At 42.5% G+C, this 17,743-nt stretch overlaps 1 protein-coding gene and 2 non-coding genes across 3 annotated transcripts in view; all 3 read left to right on the top strand.

Annotated features, from left to right (window-relative positions):
• The first annotated feature begins 668 nt into the window (after window positions 1–668).
• Window positions 669–739, top strand: trnag-ccc (transfer RNA glycine (anticodon CCC)). The gene has a single exon. It is a non-coding gene; the product is annotated as a tRNA-Gly (tRNA).
• A 360-nt stretch (window positions 740–1,099) lies between these two features.
• The window catches only part of fbxw10 (F-box and WD repeat domain containing 10), a 31,998-nt gene continuing 15,354 nt past the window's right edge, over window positions 1,100–17,743 (top strand). The window contains exons 1-12 of the mRNA XM_061664030.1: window positions 1,100–1,580; window positions 2,294–2,380; window positions 3,011–3,141; window positions 3,209–3,310; window positions 4,401–4,507; window positions 5,362–5,565; window positions 5,650–5,771; window positions 6,723–6,877; window positions 6,948–7,090; window positions 7,587–7,748; window positions 7,824–7,987; window positions 9,153–9,289. Coding sequence (XP_061520014.1) covers window positions 1,100–1,580; window positions 2,294–2,380; window positions 3,011–3,141; window positions 3,209–3,310; window positions 4,401–4,507; window positions 5,362–5,565; window positions 5,650–5,771; window positions 6,723–6,877; window positions 6,948–7,090; window positions 7,587–7,748; window positions 7,824–7,987; window positions 9,153–9,289 — 1,995 coding nt within the window. The remainder of the gene's footprint in view (window positions 1,581–2,293; window positions 2,381–3,010; window positions 3,142–3,208; window positions 3,311–4,400; window positions 4,508–5,361; window positions 5,566–5,649; window positions 5,772–6,722; window positions 6,878–6,947; window positions 7,091–7,586; window positions 7,749–7,823; window positions 7,988–9,152; window positions 9,290–17,743) is intronic.
• Window positions 6,412–6,483, top strand: trnal-caa (transfer RNA leucine (anticodon CAA)). The gene has a single exon. It is a non-coding gene; the product is annotated as a tRNA-Leu (tRNA).

Below are 17,743 nucleotides of genomic sequence, written 5' to 3'. Positions count from 1 at the left end.
GAAATGCGTTTCTTAGCTTTTGGTGATATGGGTAGAGTGAAGTATTCAGTTCTATTCCCAACTTTAATTTCTTTCGGATCTTTTAATATATTTTCCCTTTTTTAATGAGAGAGGGACGATATTAGACCCGAGGGCACCTCATATGAAGAGGAAAGTGATTATTGAAATAATTCATGCGCGGCCAGGTACCGGCAGAGGCTCAAGAAGTACAGCTCAATACCCCCACCTAGTGGTCACTACACAAACATTAAAACTGATTTAACGTTGTGCTTGTACATTACCATTTAGTCAAAGTACAAAGCTTATATGTTTGTTTTTTTTATGTTCAAAAGTGTTACGCTAACATTTTACTGTATTGTTGTTGTAATATTATTTTATCCGATGATGGTACGAAAGCAAGTGGACAATCTACGTGCCACGACGTCCACGAAGACGCTAAATTGGGACGTCGACTATCGATGACGTGGCGCGAGATACCTTCCCAGAAAATGGCGCACTGGCTACGCGTCAAACAGGAAGTGGATGCATGTAGACATCCAGAATAAAGCTTTCGAATACCAGCGTCACGTCTGATAAACCGTTTCTTTGATAATCTACGTTTCAATTTAATATACCAAAATTATGTGGTAGTAAACTTTATTAAACAAATGTTGATGTGGTTGGGTACAGCGCCGCTGGTGTAGTGGTATCATGCAAGATTCCCATTCTTGCGACCCGGGTTCGATTCCCGGGCGGCGCACGTTTTATTTTTACATAAATATTTCTGTCACTTATATGTATTTATATATACAGTTACACGTTGAAAACTGCTCCATACAGCATAATTTCAATATCAATTGTAGTACGTAAAAGCACTTTAAGTACTGTCGTCGTCATCTTTGAAGTGTGGCGTATATTGTGTAGCAGCTGAGTGTACGCAAACCATCACGAAGACGCATTTAACACACAGAACTGAACGTAACTGTTGAAGAGTTAAGATCGAACTTGACACGAAGTCATTGAAAATGCATTTCAAACGCTCGCCAGCCACGCACTGTGCAGGAAGTAGTAACGAGCATCGCCTGGTAACGAGGCTTCCAGTCCAAACAAAGCAGCCCTAATGTCCAAGTCTCGGAGCTCGACAGTCCGCCAGCCGGCGTGTAGTAACGCGGAGGGGCCGTGTGGCATGTGCCCCTCCTGTCTCTTCTCCAGCCCCAGACCGAGCCAGCCCACGCCGCTGCTGGACCTGTGGAAGATTACGGACGAGTCCCGCCGGAGCTTCGTCGTGGGTCTGGTGGTGCGGTGCAGGAGCGTGCCGGTCCTGGAGAACATCCAGAGCTCGCTGCGCCTCACCTCGTGGAACTTGCTCAACTACGCTCCGTCCAAGGGCAAGACGCTGCCGGAGCTTTACGCGCGGCTCAACCGCAAGACGCGGCCGTCGCTCCTGATCCGGGAGATATGGGAGTGGTACGACGGCAGCCCGGAATGGGTTCAGACGCGCTACCTTTGCCTGCTGCTGCTGCGCTGCGACCCGGAGCTGCTGAGCATGGCCAAGCATCTCATCGGCGTGGTGGTCACCAGGCTCCAGCGACAACTGGACGGTAGTATTGCCACAAACACTTCTTCCTGGCATAAAAGAGGAGAAAATGTACCGAGCAGATGCACGGAATGCAGCACACGACATATGTCTTACTCTACATCTGAAGTACTGTTACGCTCACGCCAAATTTGAATTCAATCTTTGTAATCTATTTCTTGCGAGACAGGGAGAAATTGTATTGAGCAGATGCACAGAAGGCAGTACACAACGTCCAACTAGCAGGGCGGCAGCTGTCACGCTGAAACAATTTTTGGCCCGTGTTGACCACTCAAGTACCGCTACAAACAATTCTTCCTGGCATGAAAGGGGAGAAACCAACCAGATTCCGACCATTTTTGCCACATATTGACAGCTTAAGTACATGTAGTGTTACACACATGCAGAAGGTTCATTTCTGGCAAGAAATTGTACAGAGCAAACAGCAGACAGAATGCAATATACAAAGTCTTCAGACAAACATGGAAGATTCTACCATTTTTGGTACCGTTAAACATGCGTCAAATTCAATCTGATCTTTGCAGTTTATTTCCAGCAACAAATGGGGAGAAATTGTACTGAGCAGAATGCAGACATTATTATCCAATTGTGATATTTTGGATATATATATATATATATATATATTTCCCCCCCCCCCCCCAGTGAAGTGTTACAGTAGTAAACAACCGGCCAGTGAGGACGATTCAGCAGAGGATGCGTTACTTTCTGTTCTTCCAGTCCCTCCCTCGAGGTCTTCATTCGGACTCGGCAGACCCCGAGACTTCATCGGCGGCCTTCCCGCCGAACTCTCAAAGAGGATTCTGGGTATGTCCACATCAACAGGAAACACCCTACGTTACGGGTTTTGAAGCGTTCCATGTACCGATAGTTCAACCAGCAATGGTGAGCAATAATTACATAATGTAGACGGTTGCAATGCAGCATGCAAGGGCTTCTGACTAATACCGAAGCTGCTGTCATACACCGAGCTGCCTTGTGATTACAAACATACAGTTGTTACTCAGAATAATCTCGGTTGAGAAGCCACATGCTGCTTCACCAAGTGTGTTAAACTGTAACATATTTGTAATATAAAAATAACATTGCTAGAAGTATGTACATTTAAGATCAACAGAATTGTTTGTTTTATTTTTTTCCTGGACAGGTCACATCTTTGTTTGGTTAGTGGTTGCTCGGCAAAGTTCACAAAGGATCATTTGTTTGGTCACTTATTACCAAAGTTGATATTCACCTGTTGCTAGGCAGTGTTTAATTTGCATAGTCACTTGACATGAGATTTCACAGGGCGTTCACAGAGCGCCCTGTGAAACACAGAGCAAAATCCTAGATTGATCATAGGTGTGAATGTGAATGGTTGTTTGTATAGATATGCCCTGCACTTGACTGGGGACCAATTCACGAGGGATTATATGTGGATGTTGTGTGTGGAGTCAGGGCTGCTTGACGAGGCGACGCTGAAGCGCTGCATGAAGGTGTGCAAGGACTGGAGGCACCTAGCAGGAGAGACCATGGAGGAGATGCGCTTCAGGAGGCTCTACCAGGAGCAGGTGGAGGCGATGATGAAGGTGGGTGGATGTAGCGGCTTTGGCAGATTTTTATGGTTGTTGATGTTGTGCTGTCGTCTTTTATTAGCGTTACAAAGGCGTTCATATGGTGAGTCCTTCATACGCCAGGATGGTGGACGTCGCGGTGCCGGCCAAGCGCCACGAGAGTGGGGAAGTGAAGTCGACAGACGTAAGGCGATGAAAACAATAGAATAACGTTGAAGTAGTTTGAACTTGGCGACACGGTGGATGACTGGTTAGAGCGTCAGCCTTACAGTTCTGAGGACCGGGTTCAATCCCAGGCCCCGCCTGTGTGGAGTTTGCATGTTCTCCCCTTGCCTGCGTGGGTTTCCTCCCACATGCCAAAAACATGCATTAATTGGAGACTCTAAAATTGCCTATAGGTGTGACTGTGAGTAGGAATGGTTGTTTGTTTGTATGTGCCCAGCGATTGGCTGGCAACCAGTTCAGGGTGTACCCCGCCTCCTGCCCGATGACAGCTGGGATAGGCTCCAGCAAGCCTGCGACCCTAGTGAGGAGAAGCGGATCAGAAAATGGATGGATGGATGGATAGTTTGAACTTTGAATATTTCAGTATACGTGTGGACATAGCCTTAGTATGTTATTTAGCTAGCAAGTTACCATGATTATGCAAAACTACTCTTCGTTTATTAATAAGTTAGTTGGCAAGATTACGCAATTTCTCATGTATAATACGCACCCCCAAAGTTGACCTCAAAATTCTGGAAAACCCTTCTACCTATGTATAATGCATTTTTATAATGCATGATTTTGCTTCTACCCATATGATTAAAACATGAAGTATTATCTGTATTTTGTTAGTTTTTAAAAAAAGAATTATTCTGAAGTTAAGCACTTTATTTGAAAACGTAATACTTTTTATTTACTTGCTCTTATTTTGAAATTCACAGCCCTACTTTTATTTAGTAAATGGGAAAACTTTGCATATTGTTGCATATTGGAATGTAACTGTACAGCTTTTTCCTCTAGATGGCGGCATACATTTATAAAATGTGAAAGTTATTTTATTGTTTTCCCATTTTCCCCTATACCTATGTATAATGCGCACTATTGACTTTTGACAATTTCTGGGGGAAATAAAAATGCATTATACACTTAATTTGGTAGTGCAATTGTTATTTAGCTAGTTAGCATGATCATAAAAAAATACACTTAGGCCCGGTACACAGGTTATTTTTGTAATCTAAACATGTGTTAAGACATTGATTGGTAAAGTTTTTTTTGTGTTTGTTTTTCAGCTATGGCCCTTTGAAGAAGCCTACGCCAACATCAGAACCAGAACTGTGCGGATGGAGGAGCGCAACATTTACTGTGGCGCATATTTTACCTCTGTTCTGATAGACGAGTGAGTAGATGTAGTTAAAAATATAGTTTATTTTGATATTCATCTAATCTTAAGTTATTTTGAACTGATTTAATTATAAGTAACCAATGACTTAATACAATTAAAATTACTTAAAAATAGTTAAATCAGTAAAAATGTACATGTAGAATATGTAAAATAGTTAATTTTAAGAATACAAATAATAAAATAATAATATTACTGTTTACTAATAGTCAATTTAATTATAATGAATTAACCAATTATTTTATAACATACATTTAAATTGTTAAATGTATATAGAGTCAATCCCTGCCACAAATAGTGAAAATCCGCAAATAATTTACTCCCACCCAAAAAGTTTGAAATTGCCTATAAATGCCACAAGATGGGAGCAAAGCACTATTTTTAAATTAGACCGAAATGAAGCGCTTCCCTCACTCCAAGATGCCTCACAATGGCATCAAAGCAATATTTTAATATTAGACATGCCTTCGGCCTGAGCATAAAATCACAGAAGAGGTGAGTTTTTCAGCAAATAATGGAGAATAGGTTCCCTCCTGCAATCCTTGAATAGAGGACTTTGCAAAAGCGGAACTGCCAATACGCGCGGGTTCACTGTATACATCTGTTTATTTTACGAAAATCTTTTATTCTATCATTTACAATAACTCAACAAATCAATTATTTCATGAGAAAATAACATAAAAAATAATGCATGAAATATTACATGACTCTTGATCATGTAAATACTCAGTGGAGGAATGAACATAGTCCTACGTGGCCCATAGTCCATACTTTGCCCAGCCATCTTCTAAAAGAAGCACCCGACATTTATTTAACCACCTCACCATGTAACGGTACGTTGACTTTTTCAGTGAAGACCCTCATCGCGTGGTGGACTACAAGGGCGGGCCCCTGCTGAGCACTGCGTCCAAGGATCGCGCCGTGCGCCTACTGTACGTTGCGACGGCGGCCAAACACGTGGCACTGATGAAGGGCCACGTGGGCAGCATCCGCGTTGTCCTGCTCTGCCCCGAGCGCGACCTTGTCATCACGGCCAGCTGCGACTCCAGCATCAGGTGGGCGGGAGTATGTGCGTGCACCGGCTACCTCGGTCATTTTGTGTCAAATGTCATCCACCATTTTGTTTTGCTGTGTTGCAGGTGTTGGAGCGTGAGGACGGACCAGTGTGTGTTGGTGCTATATGGTCACTCCAGCATGATCAACTGCCTCGACATTCACGCCGATAGACTGGTGTCCGGGGCCAAAGACTGCACCGCCAAAGGTAAATTCAAGATGACTTTAGCTAACATCAACTTTAAGGATTTGCTGCAATGGTAGCACATATGACTCCAGGTCAGAAGTTTGTGTGCTCAAAACACGCTGGGGTCAGTCACTTCCCTTATTTGGGTCACAGTATTGAAACAGGAACATTACTTTCTTCCCAAAGTCATGCAAGCATACCTTTCAGGACGTCGTGGTGCAGAGGTACGGCATCACACGGTTGGCGCGTTGTGTTTGTTTCGGTTGGTACCTAAACAAACACCAAACCCATTCAAGCATATGTTGAAGGATGATGAATATGTCTTTCATGTTCTTGTGGCGCGACTGTAGTGTGTCTGACTCCAGATCAGATTGCATGTTTGAACCACGTCCGGGTAAATTGCTTTTGTTTGTTTGGGTTGTGGCATTTAGAACTGAAAACCCATCGAACCATACTCTTAAAACTCTTCCGTTGATATTTCAGCACCTTCTAGTGGAATGGTAATGCGTCTCACTCCGGATCGGGAGGTTGTATATTTTAATCCCATTGTGGCACAATGATAGCACGTCTGACTTTAAGATTAGCAGGTTGCGTGTTCAAATCACTGAGTCCTTTTAGGATTCTTGCACACACATCAAACACATCCACCCTTGCTGTCCTGGACCTTGTGGCGCAATGGTAGTGTGTTTGACTCAAGATCAGAAGGTTGTGTGTTTGAATCACATCAGGGTCACAGAGGGTGCCTTTTATATTTGGGTTGAAGCATTTAGTAATTGGACAAGGACTTGCGTACCAAACATATCCAAGGATGTGTTGCTGAACCTTGTGGTGCAATGGTAGCGCGTCTGACTTCAGGGCAGAAGGTTGCATTTTGAAATCATGTTGGGGTGACAAAAGTGTGTTTATCAATTGGGGTTGTATTTGTAATTGGACAAGGAAGATTGAGTAATTGATGTGCCCCAATCCTGCCAGTGTGGAGTCTGCAGACTGAAAAGCACCTGGAGGACTTTAACTTCAAGCACCGCAGTTCTGTGCGTTGCGTGAAGATCAACGCCACTGCTGTGTTCAGTAGCTGCGACAGAGGAGTTGTCAAACTGTGGGACGCCGAGAATGCTTCGCTGCTCAGGGTGAGAGTCTCCTTCACCACTTGCCGACCTCCGCGCTGAGAGGTCCGTGCTAATTTACGCCGGGCGCTAGGTGATCGACGCCCACGGCAGTGCTGTGCGATGCATGTTTGTGGACGAGTGGCACCTTCTGACAGCTGACACCAATGGTCAGGTGATGGCCTGGAGCAGCAGATGCGAAACCAAAGGATGCCTCATGACCTTCAGTCATCCAAAGTAAGCGCTGAATAGACAGAAATCACCCTTGTTTTTCATAGGGAAAGCACATAGGACCTTGTGCGTAGGCCCTCAACAGATAGATACATGCAAATTAAGGTTTCAAACTAAAATTACAGTTTCAATTTAGGGTTTTAAGACAATGTTGGGATTTCAAAGTAGGATTACTGTTTTAAAACATGGTTTTGGTTTCAAGTTAGGATGTCAAGTTAGATTTTTAGCCAGTGTTACTTTAATGGTAGGGTTTCAACCGAGAGTTACACTATGAACTTAGAGCTTCTCAACATGGTTAGTGTTTCAAATTGGGGTTTCAAGTTAGAGTTACACTTTGAAATTAAGACAGGATTTAAGGTTTCAAGATTGGGTCTCAAATTAGGATTTGAGCCCCGGGTTAGGGATTCAAAGTAGAGTTTCAAGACAGTTCATATAAAGATAAAGTCTGCATTCTGACTGTGTATTGAATAAGTGCGTCCCCTGTGATTGACGCTCCCTGCAGGGAGGTCAAGTCTCTGACGCTGGCTTACCTTCGAGTGGTCACCGGCTGCGTGGACGGAAAGATCCGCATCTTCAACTTCCTGACGGGAGACTGCCTAAGGACCATCCTGGTGGAGGCGGAGACCACCGGTCGCATGCTGTCGCTGCATTTTTGCGAGAACAAGTTAGCCTCACTCACTGTTATATACATGTACATACTTGATCTCGAAACCCCCCGCATCTGCTTCCTCCTCTTTAGCATTTTAGTCAACGCCACTTCCTGTGTGAAGCTCTACCAGTTTGCCAAAGTCTTCTGGGATTATGACGAACCGGCGGACAAGGCAAGCAACGGTGTGGACGGTGGTGAGGCATCCAAACAGGAGCCTCCCTCCAACTCTGCCAGGGCGAGTCATATGGAACAAGGTGAATAACGGTTCATGTAAACAATTGTATTTTTGTGATCACAAAGTAGCTGTGATATGTGGGAGCTGCCGCACTTTTTTGGCGACGTATACGGCATTCTGTCTACTCTCTGCTACCGTTTCATTCATTCATTTGCCATACCGCTTATCCTGACTAGGGGTTGCGGGGGTGCTGGAGCGTATCCCAGCTGACTCTGGGCGAGAGGTGGGGTACACCCTGAACTGGTCGCCAGCCAATCGCAGGGCACATATAAACAAACAACCATTCGCACTCACATTCACACCTACGGGCAATTTAGAGTCTTAAATTAACCTACCACGCATGTTTTTGGGATGTGGGAGGAAACCGGAGTGCCCGGAGAAAACCTACGCAGGCACGGGGAGAACATGCAAACTCCACACAGGCGAGGCCGGGGATTGAACCCGGGTCCTCAGAACTGTGAGGCTGACGCTCTAACCAGTCTTCCACCGTGCCACCTACTACCGTTTAATTTTTTCCCCCCAGAAATTTGACGCTTTATTTTATTATTTAATATTTCTCATTTCATATTTTTTTGTTCTTCACAATTATTATTTAACAATTGTACGTTTATGGAGTTTGCATGTTCTCCCCGTGCCTGCGTGGGTTTTCTCCGGGCACTCCGGTTTCCTCCCACATCCCAAAAACATGCATTCATTGAAGACTCTAAATTGCCCATAGGTGTGACTGTGAGTGTGAGTGGTTGTTTGTTTGTTTGTGCCCTGCGATTGGCTGGGAACCAGTTCAGGTTGTACCCCGCCTCCTGCCCGATGACAGCTGGGATAGGCTCCCCCGCGACCCTTGTGAGGAGAAGCGGCTCAGAAAATGGATGGATGGATGGATATTTATGATCATGAGGTAGCTGTGATCTTGACTAATTGCTGCACCAGTCTGAAGACCTTGTATACTCCAGTCTGTCTGCTCTGTACAATCTTTTCCAATTTTTAATTTACCTAACAATAATTTAACAATCTCCTAATTTATTTATTCTTTAACAATTCATTCAGTATTGGACAATTATTGTTCAACAATTGTATGTTTGTGATTACGTGGCGGCTGTGATTTTGAGTAGCTGCCACACTAGTCCGAAGACCTTGTGATGTATTTGCTCTGTACAATCTTCTAATTTGTTTGTGTTTTCTCGCAGTCGCACAGCATTGGAAAAGCCTCCTTCACCCTTTGACGCCCGACGCCGGCCAGCGAACGCGCCGCATGGACAAGCTCAGCAGCCCACACTCGGAGAAAAGCTTGCTTCACTGCCACCGCCGCAGGCCCTTGACATCTGTCCGAAACCCGCAGCGACCTGCCAATCAAAGTTTGACAAACAGACTCCCCCATCTGCAGCGAGATCATCCAGGTGGCAGGAATACAATGTGAAGGTTTGTTGTGTAATTAAAAGTGGCTGTATTATGGAAAATGTACTTTTAAATGTTTGTATCCCCTATCCAAATACTGTAGTTGGTGGTCTCTGGAGAGCTTACCCAAGTACAAAATTAAATGATACAACCGAGTAAATCTTTAGTTATCCACCATTTCTGAAAATGTCTCTGTGAGCGTGCTGTTCTGCACCTCTGCCCCACGAAACAGCAGGGCTAATTAACATAACCAGCCCCGCAATTAGTTTTTCAGGGAATCACTTGGTAGCTTGACTGGCTGAAGTCCCAGAGCGAATGAACCACTTTGGTCGGCTGAAGCACTGTCATGCCAAAGCCAAAAGGGGTGTAAGTACTGATGGACATGATCTAACAATGTAACCGGCATTTGCTTCTGATAATAATGTCATGATAATCGTCAACTAAGTTTTCGACGTCGGGGGTCAGGGGTATTTGTGTTTGGCCACGTCATGCACCATACATGAATTGACAATTGTGTTTTGGTGGTTTGGTGCTGAAATGCTGCCTTCTGTGTTTTGAGGCAATGCCTGGGCATCATTGCTTTTCTATTCATCCATTTGTCCTTTAATTGAGCTCTGATTCTGAGGAAAGATGACACTATTAAGCACCATTAAAACACAATAACGTAAAATTAGATAATTTCACAGCCTAATAGCGCGTAATGGCAACTCCCTTTCTTAACGGATCACAACTCCATCAAAGGACACAACGTGCAGAGCTTTTGGGACGGGTAAGCAATTAGTTTTGTCGGGCCAAACAGGCAATTACTATTTCAATTGGAAGAAAATCGATGGCCAGTCAGTGGATAGAAAATCAATAATGCCCTGGCATTGCCTCAAAACAACTAGGAGCTGGAATATTAGTGGAATACCGAAATAGTACCTGATTCTCAGCATTCACAAGCTCAGTCAAATGCCACTAGATGCCAGTATTGTATCACAGAATGCTGGCTGTACTGATCTACTATTGGTTGTTATGGATTAGGAATGTATCCGTTTTTTGCTGATTATTTATTTACCTTGCTTTTTCCCTATCATTTCCCACCGCCCACTTTTGATAAATGTTCCATTTAAGCAATTTTACTAGGAATGTCCTTGCCTACATTTGCATGTAGTCGAGGTAGAAAGGCCGGAATTCCCAAATCATTTATAATCATTTGTCCCGGCCACCGAGCACCTGTCGTCTGAACCAGGAAGTTCTCAGTCGTTCCTCACAAGTCATTCCCGAAAGCATCTTTTGAAGATCTTCAATAGCTTCTGGTGGAAGATGAAGTGAAGTCATCATCAGAGGGACGGGCCGACCTCTTGCCCCCCCCCGCCACGCTACCCTCTTGGCCCGTTGCCTCTGGGGCGTCATTAGGCTTGAGGATCAGGGGTGGAAGACCCCCACCTTCCCCCTTGCTTTGACAGCATCGGAACAGCTGGGAACAACAAAGAACTAGGTATAAGGGCTCTTGTCCATGGATAATAAGTGCAAAATCCCAGTAAGAAAAGAAGGCTCTGGTTTTATATATGCATGAGGCAAAAGTTTGACAGAATTGACAGGTAAGGTCTCAAGGGTCTTAAGGGTCATGGGATCAAAAAAGAATCTTGCACACCCCCTATATGGATCCCCGTTTCCAAAGGCATCACACATTTGCATCACAGTTCATTTGTCAAATTAATACTCCCCCATATTTGGTCACGCTGTGTCAGAGGCAAGCTTTGACCAACAAACACTCGTCAATTCAGCTCACATTCGAAGGTGGCAGTTGTCGGGTTCAGTGGAGCTCAAAGGATCTTGGGATATGGTTGACCGCCAATGATAGTAGCAATGCGCTTGTGAAAAAAAAAAAAGGGGGTGGGGGTGGGGGGGGGGTGAAAGGCATTGCTTGGAGGTCGCATTTGTAGGCTAGTATTTGTAGGGCACAGGTAAAGGTCAAATCGGAAGGCTGCATTTGAAGGCCAAATTTATTGCCCACATTTGAGATTGGACAGTAGGGATGCATCTTGCGAAACGTTGGAAAAGAAGAAGGCATTTCATGGCCTGCATTTGTAGGCAGCATGTAATGTTACATTTTTAGGCAGCTGAATTTGAAGGATGCATTTTAAGGTTACATTTGTACGTTGGCCCATTTGAAGTACACATTTGAAGCTTGTATGTGAAGGCAGCATTTATATGAAGGCCTCTTTTTAGGTCACACTGGAAGGCTAAATTAATAGCCCGTATTTGAAGGCCACATTTGAGATTAAGATAGGGTCATCATAGTGTTGCTTCTTGCCAAAAATCGGAAAAGAAGGCTGCCTTTGTAGTCCACATGTTGTAAAGGCTACATTCGAAGGCTACATTTGTAGGTGGCTGCATTTTTAGGCCACATGTAAAGGCTACATTTGAAGGCCACAGCATTTGAAGGCCACATTTACAGGAAAGACTGCATTTGAAGGCAGCATTTGTAGGTCACATTAGAAGGCTATATTTTTAACTCGCATTTAAAGGCCACAATGTAAGGCCACATTTTAAGCCTGCATTTGAATGCGGCATGTGTAGGCTACATTTGAAGGCTGCATTTATAGCTAGCTGCATGTGAAGGTCACATTTGCAGGTAACATTTCAAGGTAGAATTTTAAGGCCCATTTGAGGATAGTAGTAGTTCATCTTGCAAAAATAGTGTAAAAGGTTGCAATTGAAGGCTGCATTTGTGGGCGTCAGATTTGGGCAAAATACTACTACTGTGGCACAGTCACACAGAAAGTTCAGCAATATTTCCCTGCTACAAGTGTACTTTTAGCATTGTCCACTAGGGGTCCAGCTTTAGCTACACATTGACCTGTGCAGGCCTGAAAGCCATGACTGTATTACTTAGTGTGATAGCTCTATTTGCATTTTTCGACAGATAAGACTGAAACATAACCTTGTAATCAGTCTGAATATCATCACTATGTGCTTTTTATTCTCCTGAAGGCAACAACAAAAAAGTGGACACTTGCGTAACTACAGACCCGTGTGAAAGGGACCATTATGGAGGCGTTGCGGACTCACGGGGTCATTGGCCAACAGCTCCAGACGTATGGCGACCAGCGTTAAGTAGTCATAATTTCACTATTTTCTCACGCGTAAATGCGGAGACGTGAGAGTCAAAGGGCAGCTGCGTAAAACTTGCCCGTGAGGAGGTCATTTGGCACAGTTGAGGGAGGTTGGGGGAGCCCGCGGTGGAACAAGAAGGCGATTCATGGAGGGTGAGAGGACTTCCTGAAGCATGGCGACATTTCATGTGTCACCTCTTTGAGTGTCACTTCTTTGTGACGGCCCACCAGCTCCATCGCTGGAATTTCCTTTGGAGTTTGAGCAGCATTGCTAATTCAAATAGACGCTAAACGAGCGGTCAAGAAAATAATTGTCATTATCGATATCATCAGCTCAAACTCAAATATATTCAAATGTGATTTCTTTTTAATTGATGTTTCCCCTTCGCTTATAGAAAAAGTAAATGATATTGACATAACTCAAAACAAGTTTTGCTTTTGTTTGTTTATTCCCTTCTGAGATTAATTGCTTCCCCCGATACCAAACAAGCTTTAAAAGTTTTTTTAAAAAAAAAGAGATAATGTGAAAATGGGTGCGTTCTCTTGGAGGCTTTTGTCAGAACACGTGAATACAATCCCTATAGTCCCTATGAAGCGAAAACAAAAATGCCATGTAAATTTGACACACTACAAAGAGTCTTGCTGCCAAATTTGAATGATTAAGAAAAATAAATCGGCGTCTGTACTGTAAAATGAGGCCTGCTTCCTGCTCTCGAACGCTTTGGGCATGTCAACTGAATGCGCTGAAACTGTGCCCTGCTCAACTGTCAATCAAATACCACACCTCTTTCTTCTGTCTACACAAGCCTACATCTTTGAGCCACGAAAATAGCTTTGCTTAAAGCCTCTCTCTGGTGGTTGGAATATATGCCACCAGCTCGTTCGCCGGGGCTCGTCTCGGAGAGTACAGTACTTTCTGCTAGTTATAGACTCACAATGCTTTACCTTTCAACATATTACAGTAGCCTGAATTACAAGTGGAGTTGTACAGGTGAGGCAAGGTGACCTCAGCAAAATATTTGTGGCTTGGAAGCACGTATCTCGGTTCAACATGTCGACGTACAAAATGGGCGCCACGTCTTTGGCAATGTTCAACACGATTGGCTGTGTGAATGCCTTCTGCAAAATGAGTCTGTAAATGAGGAAGTTGCCCTTTCAGGGCCCGGGCTGTGGTGTTGGTGGCTGTCATGTGACAGGAAGTGACTTTTAACCAGTGCATGGAGCTTCTGCACATGTGATTGTCGGTTAGGTTTGGAGCTGGTAACCGATCCCAAGTAGCCGTCACCCTTTCTATTCATTGTTAGTCCGGGTTTCATGTTAAGATAATTCTAGCTGTCACCTGAACGAAAACTGGACAAGACATAATATTTTAGCATGAGTTGATCTCCCTCGGCCTTAAAGTTTGTTTGATTCCATGTATTTGTATTTTTCAACGTCCCCCCCCCCCCCACTGATGAAAAGCCAAAAATGAAAACAACACAAAAAGTGATAGACATCCAAGGTAAGGTTGACTACACCTTATATTGTTTTAAAGTTACTCCTTTCTACACTTGCGTGAAAGTTGCGAATGCTAAAATGTTACTTCCACAATAACCTTAGCGGTATTTGAAAGACCATGAACAGATTATTTGTCGAGCTATAACAAATCTTGTTACATATGTGAATACTTTCACATTTATTTTCGTTCGATTGCAACTTTTTCCTTTGTGAAAAATTGTCAGATTTCAGCTTTTCTTCTTGAAAAAACTATTTTTATTCTTACAAAATGAATGATTGTAATAAGAGTCTAAAATTAAAAAAAAAAAAATACAAAAAAAAATCACTGTATTCTTACAGCATTACTACTTTTCAAAAAGACTATTCTCGTAGGATTCCAGACAGACGGAATGCTGCACACAAGGTCTCCTAACCACTCACACTTTGACTAAACACTGAGCTGCCTCGTGCTCCCAAACATACAATTGTGACATGGAGCATAGCGTATGAGAATAATAAGACTTTATTTTCTGTTCTGTGTAGGCCTAAGGTAGCACTTTTCCCTCATTTTTAATCAGCTGTCCGTCACTTGAAGAATATGACGGTAAACACGTTGACAAACATGTCAGCGAGTCCTCGGCGGCTCGTTTCGAAGTTTGAAACGACCCAAAATGTTGTCGTGGTCGTCAAGCTCATCTACAGCTGTTTAAACAGACCACCTCACCCCCAACCCTCCCTCCCTCCGCCCCCTTTTAATTATTCCAACATGTAGCCTGTTAGTCTAATATGCCATATCAGGACAATAACCTGTTTCTTGACTTCTGTCTTTCCTCGTCATTTTAAGGACATGTCTTTACTATAAGTTGATCTGTACCAAAACTGAAATTCCTGCACACATTTGGGGTTGGAGGTGTTGAACATTCCTGATTAATGACGCCATGCCGGACATCTGTTTGGCCCCGACTGACGTGTTGGATCTTTTTGTAAGGTGTCAACTGATTTACATGATGGAGTTCACTGTGGCGAACAATGATTATTAGGTACCGAGCATGTTGCAGTTTTTGAAGAAAAAAAAAAAAATCACCCCCCCAAAGCCAGTTTCACTGAGCAGCGTGAAATTTTGTAGAAGTACTGTCTACCATGAGTAGACCTGCAAAATAGTCTCAAGGAGCCATCAAGACATGGGAATTCTGCCATTTTGGTTTAAAACAGCAATTGTGTGATTTTTACCATTTCCAGGGATCCTTCAAAGAGATACTTGTCTGAGAGATGTCCAATTGCTACCAAATGTGAATCTTGTATAGTAGAAAGATGGACCATGCTAAAATGCAAAACATTTGGCATTTTGCTGTTGTTTGTGGACGTACCAGAGCGAATGTTGAATAAAAACCTCAAACTCTAATAAACAAGATTTTTTTTTTTTTTTTTTTTTTTTTTTAAATTAGCCCCCAATGCTGGTCTCACCTAGCAACATAAAATTTGGTAGGCATGCCAAACATGAGTCTGCCATTTTGGTTCAAAATAGCCCTTTTATTTATTTATTTTTTTAAAACAATTTTCCAGGGCAGATAAACTTGTCCTACAGCAGTGGTTCTTAACCTCATCGGATGTACTGAACCACTGCATTCACTGAATCATTCAGGATTGAAAAAAAAAATATATATATATTTTTTAAATTAACAGCATGGGTAGGCTACTAAAAGAAGGTTGTATTTTTTTTTTCTTCTAATTCAAAACATATGTAGGCTATATATATATATCAGTGCACAATATTAATCATGCTAAGCTGTATATAGAATAACTGTGTTCAAAGAACAAACCCAACATAAAAAGAACATTTAAAAACCTTACTCAATATTTGTTTTTACTGCAAATTAAGGCAACTTTTGCTGTTGCCTTAGAGATAACTTCACAAATTCTCCACTTACCTCGTCAAGTGCCACAAGTGTCTCATATCATTGTATCTGTATATTAAACTATGCTGGAACAAACAGTAAGAATGTCTCAAAGGCTTTCTACGTTTTGTTGAAACCAAAAGCCTGAGAGTGTTGTTGTTTGTAAGAGTTGTCACAAATCATACGAGTGGGGTGGACGAAACCGAAACATACACGTGTGTCTCTTGGCCTCTGCTGAGACCCTGAAACTGATTCATGGAACCCCTGGTGTTCTTTTAAACCCAGGTTAAGAACCACAGTTCTCAAGAAATACTAGGTAGATGGGCGACGCTAAAGTGCAAATTATTTAAGTCTTTGTCATTGTATGCGGGTAGGGTATGATGGCAAAGTTTCATGGTGAAATTTTTTTTTACGCAGCTGAAAGATTATTGCTCTGGTACTTTGTCCTCACTTGTATGATTAGTTTTTTTTTTAATTCTTTTTTTTCTTGAAAAATACTTTATCCTTAAAAATATACAATAATTATAAAATATAAAATAATATTACTTTTTCTGAGGAAAGTTATGAATATGTGACCACATATAGAGTTATAAAACTTTTTGGTGAGAAAACAACACTTCACTGTCATCAGATTATGATTTTATGATTATTTTCTCTCTAAAAATACAACATTTTCATGATTACAACTTTTTTTGAAAGAATACTTTGCCCTCATAAGAGTATATTTTATTCTATGACTATTCTTGTTAGATTACCACTTTTTAAAAATATCTTTGTTCACATAAGATTGAGTTTGAGTGAGTTTTTTCTCACAAGATTTGACTGGAGTTTACCTACTCCCAGTTTCTGGCTGCTTCCCCCCCTTGCAAGGATTTGTGAAAGCTGCATTAACTTTTTTTTTTCTTTTCTTTTGGAATTACTGTATAACCTTTTTTTTCTTACCACCATCTGTTATTAGCTGTGGTAGATTTAGTATGGAGTGGGTAAAAATGCAGAAGTGTGAGTTCAGGTTAAAGATTTTCCAATATTAAGCAGAAGGCATTTATGGTTCTCATCAGGGGTACAGAAAAAAAAAAAAGATCAGGTGAGGGGGAAAAAAAAAAAAGTTAAGTGATCTGGGTGCAGCTGCAGTCTAGAACGGCTCTCTGGTAGCACTGCTTTTCCTCAACAATAAAAGTGCAAAGTAAAAATGACAAGGCTGAAATTGTCTTTCCCAAATGCTGGATAAAATAAAGTTTGAATGGAGAAAGAAATTCAGCATTTTATGGAATGAAAACAAGTAGATTCCAGGAGCATTTTAGGAAGAGCTCTTTCCCAAACACAGGAAATCCGATACCCTGTGATAGTCTGGAAACATCTTTTCATTCCCCGAGTGTTTGTGTAGCGAGCGTCCTGACGAGGCCACATCAGACGGCGGATTCACTGTAGGTTGGGAGTTGCGGTTTGCCGCCCTTCAGAGGAGCTTCACGTGTTTTGAATTAACTCCAAACGCGTAAAAAATCGACTCCGGCAGGTCAAGGAATCGTCGATTGGGCCATCATTATTGCGATGACACGATAGTGATCGCCAGTGCTGACATCAACAGCAAGTAGTCAGCTACACGTAATTATAAAATATAAGACTAAAAAAAAAAAAGTCATTTTATTACATTCAGCTTTACTGTTTGCACTTTTACACTTCAGTGCTAAATACGATCATTGATTCGTGCATTCATTCAGTCCCATCTCCAGTCACCAATCTATCCAGTCGTCATTCATTCATCCATAAACTCATCAATCCAGCCTTGCAGTCGTCTGTCATTCACCCGCCAACTCATTAATCTACACGTATTTATCAATCACACATCATACATCCAGCAATTTCTCATCCATCCGTGCATTTGTTTGTTCCTCCATACGTATATGATATCTT

Source organism: Phycodurus eques, chromosome 19 (assembly GCF_024500275.1).
Source record: "Phycodurus eques isolate BA_2022a chromosome 19, UOR_Pequ_1.1, whole genome shotgun sequence".
Classification (NCBI taxonomy): Eukaryota; Metazoa; Chordata; class Actinopteri; order Syngnathiformes; family Syngnathidae; genus Phycodurus; species Phycodurus eques.
This window is presented reverse-complemented; position numbering and strand designations above follow the sequence as displayed.